Source organism: Aulonocara sp. 'chitande type north' Nkhata Bay, linkage group LG15 (genome assembly GCF_057382095.1).
Source record: "Aulonocara sp. 'chitande type north' Nkhata Bay isolate Kocher_YH1m ecotype deep benthic linkage group LG15, A_spYH_male_GT1.1, whole genome shotgun sequence".
Taxonomy (NCBI): Eukaryota; Metazoa; Chordata; class Actinopteri; order Cichliformes; family Cichlidae; genus Aulonocara; species Aulonocara sp. 'chitande type north' Nkhata Bay.
Window position 1 is genome coordinate 6,209,742 of NC_141358.1, and position 9,402 is coordinate 6,219,143.

Sequence of the window (9,402 nt, forward strand, 5' to 3'; positions counted from 1 at the left end):
GTAACTCTGTGACATGGGGTTCTTGGTAGGAAGGTTTGATTCTCGCCTGCTTTTAATTTTTCCTTTTCTCTGACTAAAACTCAAGAACATCTACAGACCTTAATTTATTGGTTGCAGTGCAGCTGCTGTACCAATTTGTGAGGGAATTGAACTAGAGGATCATTAGGGGGTCCTATGGGACTCCCATAGGGCTTAAATCTTGGAGTCTCCACCATTTGACCTTAGAACTGATAAAGCTGCTCAGATGAGAGGTGAAGCATCTTCAATCAACTTAAAGAAGTCCAGACACTTTTCTGTCCAAGCTCTTTGTACATTTCCATAATGACTAAAACTAGCACCATTGAAGAAACAATGGGCTCGGTGTTCAGTTCCTTGATCATTAATATGCAAATTCTCATGACCATTGATCAACAACCACTGATCAACCACTGATTCGGATAATAGGGTCAGAATGTGCATGAACAACACGAAACATGACTCCATCCTGCCTTGTATAAACAGGCCAGACTGGTTGTAGCTTGGGGGATATTTTTATGCCACACTTTGTGGTCAATAATAGCAAGTAAGCATTGTTTAAATGCCAGAGCCTACAATTTGAAAATAGAATAGAGAACATGTGTCAATTTGGTCCAATCTGAGTAAAGTATGTCCAAGCCTGTCCAATTATTTTGGTAGTATAGGTCTCTAGATAATCATTTGGGAGATGCTAAATGTGTCCAATTCAAGAACAGCTCATACTGAAAAACTTGAACTCTGTCAAGTAACTGGGGACATTTAAAAAGCCGTGTTAGTGTGCCTTGCATGCAAAGTTCATTCTTTTGTCCATTCAAGCATGAATTTCGTTTCAATTTAATAATGCCAATGTATAATTATTGTAATAAATATCAACCTTCCTCTAATAATTCCTCGAATAAAATTAAAGGCTAATTTACAGCTCATGTTTTTTAGGTACATGAGGCGAGACACAGTTTGGACAGCATGTCTCCAAAAGTTGATTCTGTTCATCTGGATGTAGCGTTTTCAGTGGGAGAAACGTAACATGAACCATTTATCCACAATCTAATTCAATCAAATTTTTAATACTTATGGTAACTTTACTAGTTATGTGAATTTGTTTCCTGTTATAACTGACAGTATTTATAGTACATATCTTTAAATATTTATGCATGATTTCTTTGGTTTCATGACATCTAGTCTTGTTAGAGTGTAGTAGTTGGAAAATATCCACTTGTAGAGACTTATCTTTACTTATAGGTGAGAATATATGTCTGTGTTTTTGTTTTCCCCCCAAAAAATAATATATAACTAAATAATTCAGCAACATTTTGAACAGGTAAATAAACCAGAGCGACAGAGCAATAATTGCTTTCGCTTACTTTTAACACTTAATTATGAAATTAATTACTAGCATTAATGAGGAGACTGTCACAACACTTAAAACAAATTTTCTGCAAACTTCCTTTATTATGGAAAGCACATTGAACATTCTCATAATACCTGTACAAACACATTGCTGGAGATACATAATTTGCAACATTCCTAGTGTTTGAAGATCCCTGATTTTTCTGTGCACCCACAAGACCTCAAAATAAAACCATAGCCAGCAGGAGTTAAATTGTGCTGTATTTTCAGAAATGAGAAAGAAATGGGAAAGCAAGAAAAACAGAAATGTATGAGTTAATGTAGATAGGCTCCAATATTATATTATAGATACAGATAACTTGTTTTAAAGATTTAAATAGGACTCATAAAGTCCTATTTGGTGATATGCAGAATGTAATCCTGAGTCTATTTTTAAAGACATTCAATTAATAAATAATTCAGTTCAAAAATGCCTAACAATACACTGATTTATGTTCAGCATATTTAAGTCACATTCTCCACATGTAACATTTTTGGAAACAGCAAAATAAATAAATAAATAAAAATGCACTAACTAAAAACATATACATGGCATGGTTGTGGACAGGTAACATGATTGCTGTAAACTGTGCGTACTGCGGCTCATTTTAAGCTGAAGACTTAAACGGTCTTGAATAAAGTCAAATATACGGTCACTGACAAAAGTCCTTTAATGACTCTGCAGACTGTTTTCTTACTTTTAGGCAGAGCAGAAAAACAAAGGCCAAAATGTGACAAGTTGGTCAGGGAGGCCATCTAGTGGTCACATGGATCATGCCAAAAACTCTTGGTAGCTTGACACTTAAACTTTACACTAAAAATGTATTGTATCACTTACTAATGTATGCATTATATGTAACAGTGCCAATGAAATGATCTTTCTTTTAAAATATTGCAATGCAAAAATGCATAAAGCAGTAGAATGCTATTACATATCAAGCACTCAGCCTTGAGGTTGGCAAATATTACTCTAACCCTAACTGAGGCGGGTCAACGCCTTCACCTCCAGCTTGGAAAAAACCAGTCAGAACCTCATATGTAAAAAACACCACCATGTTTACAGGGAATGCACGCAGCAAATTGATGCCTAGGCTCCTGAAGAAAACCCCAGTTCCCTCCACTCTTGCAGTCTCAGCTATGCAGTGGAAAAAGCCCTTATATTTCTTTATCTCCCTTGCTCCATCCATCTGAAGGCGCGCTTTGATGACGTCCATGGGTGTTCCTATAGTCCAACCGGCCATTCCTGCTATTCCTCCAGCCAGCATCACAACATACCAATCTAGAGGAAACATTACACAACTTTTATCATCGGGTAAATGCTAGTTAGGCTCCTCATATGAGCAGGTTAACATTTTCTACAGGGATGTGAATTAGTTTCAGGTGTGGAGCCACATTTAAAGCAGGTATTTTATAGAATTATATATAGCAAATTATAGAAATCGTTCTTGTACAATTCACCACACAACTGCTGGTTGTGTTGATACAGCTGACACAGATGAGTATTGAAGAAGATTTGCACATACTTAAAACAATAGCAGGCTTTCGCCCCCTGCTTCACTTACCTAACTTTTTCTTATTGCCACCTGCAAACCATTCACAGATAGTTGCATATGTCAAAAAGTAAGTGGCATATGATGGCCCATCTCTTAACATGATAGGAAGAGCTCCTCTGTAGAGCCCCATGAGTCCCTCCTGCTTGACGATGGTTAGCAGGCAGTGAACTGGACCGTGGTACTTTAGCGTGGGCGTCTTGGTTAATGCTCGCCTGGACTCTGTCTGACACTGCAGACGTACTTTCACGATGTCACCTGGAGACATCACTGATACCTGTTGGTCGGCATATCACAAGAGCTTCAGCAAAAAAAATGTTGCATGTTAGCATTGATGTAAACAATCTGTACAACTGCAAAACGTTATTGAAATCTCCATTACCTGAGCTACACCGCTGGCCATTCCAGACAGGAAGACTTCCAGTTTGGTGTTTGGACCACAACAAGCTCCTCGTGCCTGGCTCAGACACTGCAAGCAGTTCCGGTATGTGCCAAACACCACCGAGGACGTCATAGAGACTGTGGCAATGGGTAAGGACATGCCTTTGAAGAAGCCATGCACCTGATGAGATTAGAGAATAAAAAGAGAAACCACTGATCACGTAACTCCAAACGCTCAAACGCTAACACAGAAAACTAATGCTGAATTACACACAGCAACACATTTTCAAAACATTTATCACTCTATAGCATCGCCTCTTCTTTCCCACAGGGTTACGTCACCTCTTCTGAATTCAAAATGGCTTAATAATAATATAGCTGTATGTGGTGAGTATATTTAAGCTACATTCTCCAGATGCAACGTTTTTGGAAACAGAAAATGGAAATGACTAAGCAGTTGTAGTTTTGAAAGCTAAACGTACATTTTCAATCTTGAACGATCTAAGATTACAGCTGGTAAACAATTAACATCAAGAGGCAATTCAATTTAAAATCATCAATTAACCTAACCCCACTAACTAAGTTTGCACTGTTGGAGGAAGATTACCTGGAGAGAACCCACACGAACACAGGAGAACATGCAAACTCCACACACAAAAGCCCTGGCTAGATGGTGGAGTCTAATATACTCACCACATACAGCTATATTATTATTAAGCCATTTTGAATTGAGAAGAGGTGACGTAACCCCGTGGGAAAGAAGAGGCGATGCTACAGAGTAATAAACGTTTTGAAAATGGGTCGCCTACTGACCCAACAGATCCACAGAGGATGCCATCGCCCACGTCCTGCACACCACACTCAGCCACGTGGACAAGAAACAGGGTAACTATGTGAGAATGCTGTTTGTTGATTACAGTTCAGCGTTTAACACAATAGTGCCCTGCAGACTGTTCACAAAGCTCAGGGATCTGGGACTCAACAGCCGTCTGTGTGCATGGGTGTTGGACTTCCTCACTGGCAGAACTCAGGTGGAGAGGGTGCAGACCTTCAAGTATCTTGGTGTCCACATCTCCTCAGACCTGACATGGGCTGCCCACATTCAGGTCCAGACCAAAAAGGCTAGGCAGCGCCTGTATCACCTACGACAACTGAGGAAGTTCAGGGTCTCTCTAAAGATCCTCAGGATTTTCTATACAGGCGCTGTGGAGAGCATCCTCACACAGAACATGACATCGTGGTTTGGGAACAGCTGTGTGAAGGACCAAAAAGCTCTCCAGAGAGTGATCCGTACAGCAGAACGCTGCTGCAGGATTGCTCTCCCCCCGCTTCAGGACACCTACACCAGGAGATGCCGGACTAGAGCAGCGCAGATACTGAAGGACCCGTCCCATCCTGGCAACAAACTGTTCCAACTTCTGCAATCTGGTAGAAGGTTCCGCATCTTCCGGGCAAGGACAGAGAGACTCAAGAGGAGCCTCTATCCCCTATATATATATATATATATATATATATATATATATATATATATATATATATATATACATAGTACTTCCTCTACCACCACCCCCATTTTTGCACATGTCGAGGAGCGTGTCAGGTTACATTTCACTGTGTGTTATACTTGTATAACTATGCATGTGACAAATAAAGAACCTTGAACCTTGGAGTCAAACTCAGGACCTTCTTGGTGTGAGGCAACAGTGCTAACCACTGCGCTCCCAAGCTGCCCGTATTTGATACATTTTATATGTTGTTTAAATGATCTGAAAACTATAGTGTTCCATTTTCACCAACACTGGAGCTGTAGCTGTGCACACTTAATGTAACAAACTGATCTGTCACATGTGCTGCTTTTCCACAATTCTATTAGCTGAGCTGGTCCGCCTGAATCCCTGGATTTTGTCACATTAGCTTGAATTAGATCACACACCCACACCTTTACTGGGCATTTATGGTTAGGCTATAGAAGTTCCACTTACCCCTTCTTTTGAAAATGTCTCCACTACACACTGATATACACCTGTGAACTGCTTCTGTGTTTGTATTCGAACCTAGAGAGATTGAGAATATCTAGTAAAAAAAGCAAAAACAAATTATGTATGTTGTATTGCTTTGAGACATATTTGCCGTACCTTCACAGTGTCCAGAGGGTAGCCCACTGCAACTCCACATACCCCTGTTTGTTTACAAGAAAATAGTGCAAGTACATAGCACACACATAGATGTTTGAGGTTATAAGTTTTAACTGCTACACTTAAAAATGGGGGACGGTGACAGCAAGGTCAGAAATGAGAAGTTACTGATCTGATGTTTTGTGTAATTTAAAAAAGTAACCTTGACAGGCTTTTCAGGGTAAACATTTTCTGTCATAGGTGGCAATCAAACTGCTAGACATGGAAAGTTTAAAGTTGTTGTGGATAATGATGATAATGATAATGCCAGGTTATATCTTTTTTTTTTTAATTGTCTAGTTAACATATCAGTATTAAGATCGTAACATTTACCAGGACAGAAGACGGTTTAGCTAGTGAGGACAGGACTCATTTATTTTAACAATTTACGGCAAAACATAGCGTTAGCATTAATCTAATATGCTGTTATTATAGAGGGTGTCCAAATTCATATCATGCTAGCTCATTAGCAAATTCCTCAGCTAACGTTAGCTTACATTCATTTATAAAATGATAGATTAATGTAAACCGGCACCTGCAAATGATCCAGACACGAAATCAGCCAAATGCATCCTGTCATCATTTGGTGACTGACCGACAAATATATGCCATATGCGAGCCCATTCTTCCTCTTGAATGCGCTAACTTTGACTGTCGCTCTGTTACGTCAATTTGTGTAACAGTGAAACGTCACCGCCGATGCCGACGAGGGAAAACGTTTTTTCCGACTTTACCTGAACCTAGCCAAAATGACCAAACTCAGCTTAGCGACACTGTTCGATAAATTTATAAATGCCAAAAAGAGTCATGTGAACTTAATAAACCCAGTTCGCTTTTATGTAGGACACTGTCCATGTATTATATATAAAATTGTGTGCGTGTGTGTCTGTGTGTGTGTGTGTGTGTGTGTGTGTGTACAGCTAGTTCAATAACTATTTAACTCCACACATGCAAGCAAATCAAAGCATAGACGTTCACGTTTTATGTAATAAGGAGAAATGATACAGGGAAAAAGTATTAAACGTATGAAGAAAGGGGGGTGCAAAAAGGCATGGAAAGTCTTGCCACTAGCTGAAATCTATCAGTAATTATGAAGCAACCCTGCCAGTTAGTGCAAATTGGTTCATGCCCAACTGATGGCTATTAAAAAGGCCTCTCATTACCAAGGTGTCACACAAGAAACATTTTGTGATGGGTAAAATGAATGAGCCCTCTCAAGACCTTTGCAACTTTATTGTTGCAAAATATACTGATGGCACTGGATATAGAAGAATTTCTAAACTACTGAAGGTTTACATGAGCACTGTTGAGTTCTAATAATGGTCATAATCTGGAATCTGTGATGTACATATTGAAGTAATGAACCGGTATTGAACCACTTCATCAGCTGTATTGAAAATAGGTTCATTCATGCAACAAGAGGGAAAAACACACTGGACAAAGCCTACAGCAACATCCAAAAAAGTTATAGAGCAACCACATCGAGGTTTGTCAGACCACGTGTCCATGCTGCTGATCCCTGCATACACTCCCGTCAGGAGGAGAGCCCCCCCTAACCACAAAGACTTTGTAAACCTGTCCAGAAAGTTCATCACATTAGCTGCAGGACTGTTGTCTGTTGAACACCAGGACCTCAAGGAGCATACTACATCAGTGCTCTGCTACATAATCTTCAGTGTTGACAGTGTCACTATGGACTAACGTCTCTGGTTGTATTCCCACCAGAAACCTTGGATAACTAAAGAGGTTTAGGTCCTGCTGAAGCAACATGAAGCTGCTTTCAGATCTGGTGACGGTACAGTGCAGTCAGATCTGATCTGAAAAGAGGTATCAGAGATGCCAAGGCAGCACACAAGAGGAATATGGAAGACCACTTAAGCATCAACAATTCATGACAGGTATGGTAGGGAGTTCAGCACCTAACCAACTACAAGCCTGGCAAACTACACTGAAGTTGGCCACAATTGTCCCTGCCTAAACTGACCAATATTAGCAGCCTTAAAAACTACCGACCAGTTGCTCTAACACCTGTTGTAATTAAGTGTTACGAGAAACTTGTCCAACACCACATCATGTCCTGTCTTGATCTAACAGATCAACTGAAGACGCCATTGTTACAATTGGACAAATCGTTCCACCGAGGACGCTATCACCATAGCGCTCCACACTGCGCTGAGTCACCTGGAGCACCGAGGAAGCTATGTGAGAATGCTCTTTCTGGACTTCAGCTCAGCATTCAATCATATCATCCCGGAGATCCTGGTCCAGAAACTGTCTCACCTGGGACTCTCCACCCCCATCTGCCTCTGGATCAAGGACTTCCTGACAAATAGACCACAGTCTGTCAGACTCGGCCCCCACCGGTCCAGCACCATCACACTCAGCACCGGGTCTCCACAAGGATGTGTTTTCAGCAGTGTCATCTTGTGGGAGGGGCAACACTACTGAAACTACTGTAGCCACGTTTGCATTGTCAAGCACATAATTGCAAATAACTCCAAGATATGTGTCCATAGTCAGGCTACTCCTTCTAAGTTTTCCAGCTTAGTCTTGGCCTTGTTCTCCTCCTCATATTTTTTCCCCCAGCATGTTCTTTAGTGCATGTCTAGAAGTGTACGTGGGGTTGTCGAGGAGTCAAGGACAACATGTGGAGAGCTACAGAAAGACCTCAAATCAGCAGGTACAATTACTTCAAATTATTTAAGTGCCACGCTCACAATGCAAGACTCCATTGCTAAAGAAAAACCATGTTGAATAATGTTTAAAGTGTGCTGAAGAAAGGGAACTGCATGTCATACCAAAAGCACCATACCAGCAGTGAAGTCTAGAGGCAGAAATATCATGGTGTGTGGCTGTGTTTCAATATGCAGCACTGGCATGTGTCATATCACTGAAGGAAGGATGAATGGAAAAATGTGCCGAGACATTCTTGATAAAAATCTGCTGCCGTCTACAAGGAGGATAAGGATGAAATGAGGGTGCACGTTTCAGCAAAAAATGATCCCAAACACACAACCAAGGAAACTCTCAGTTGGTTTGGGAGAAAGAAATTAAAGCTGCCATAATGGCCCAACCAATCACCTGAATCCAACTAAAAATCTATGGAAAGAACTAAAGCTCAGAGTTTATGAAAGGGGCACAAATAACCTTCAAGATCTGAAGACTGTGTGGAAGAATGGGCCAAAATCACACTGGAGCATATGACTAGTTCCTCCATAAGGAGGCATAAGGAGGTGTCTTTAAGCTGTCATCACCAACAAAGGCTTTGTGACAAAGTATTAAATTAATTATTTTAAGCGTGTTCAATACCTTTTCCCTGTGACTCATTATTAGACATAATCAATTTATGGACATCTGTTGTTTGATTTATTTGTATGTGTGGATCATATGGATTTTTATCAGCATCTGGTGAAAATTTCATGTCAATAGCACTTTGGAAAATTGTTGATATGTTCAATACTTATTTTACCTATACCCCACCTCTTGAGAATATGTTGCTTTGACTGCTTGAAACGAATAAACAGAAAGCACTTCTTTTCTTTTATTACATCTTTTGTTTATTTTTTTTTATTTTATAGTAAACATGACACCAAACTTACAACAAAACAAATGGCAGGAACAAGGCACAGACTGAAACAAACAAAACAACATACATAATTACATATTATGTAATTAGAGTATGTGTACAATACCTTGCATATCCAAGTACATGCTGTGTACTTTGTGTATGTGTGAATGTAGGCAGATCCATCTAGAGATATAAATAGATAGATATACAGACAAATAGATAAATAAAAATGATGATAATAAGAATAGAGAATGTACATCAATCAGATTATTTTGCATTTTAATCCTACTGGATTTGTGTGCCTTTGCAGCCTAATGAATGTTTTTGC

The 9,402-nt window shown here is 39.9% G+C and overlaps 1 protein-coding gene across 2 annotated transcripts; it reads right to left on the bottom strand.

Annotated features, from left to right (window-relative positions):
* Positions 1-1,444: 1,444 nt before the first annotated feature.
* slc25a47a (solute carrier family 25 member 47a) lies at positions 1,445-6,208 on the bottom strand. Of its 2 annotated transcripts, XM_086264464.1 has the most exons (6): positions 6,042-6,208; positions 5,468-5,511; positions 5,315-5,386; positions 3,334-3,513; positions 2,964-3,228; positions 1,445-2,680 (listed from the first exon to the last, which is right to left on the bottom strand). In XM_086264464.1, the coding sequence occupies exons 1-6, from the start codon at positions 6,076-6,078 to the stop codon at positions 2,367-2,369; spliced, it is 912 nt and encodes a 303-aa protein (XP_086120590.1). In that variant the 5' UTR covers positions 6,079-6,208; the 3' UTR covers positions 1,445-2,366. The 2 variants fall into 2 exon arrangements, with proteins under 2 accessions (XP_086120590.1, XP_086120591.1); XM_086264465.1 differs by lacking the exon at positions 5,468-5,511 and having other exon boundaries at positions 5,315-5,405; positions 6,042-6,191.
* Between the last annotated feature and the right edge of the window lie 3,194 nt (positions 6,209-9,402).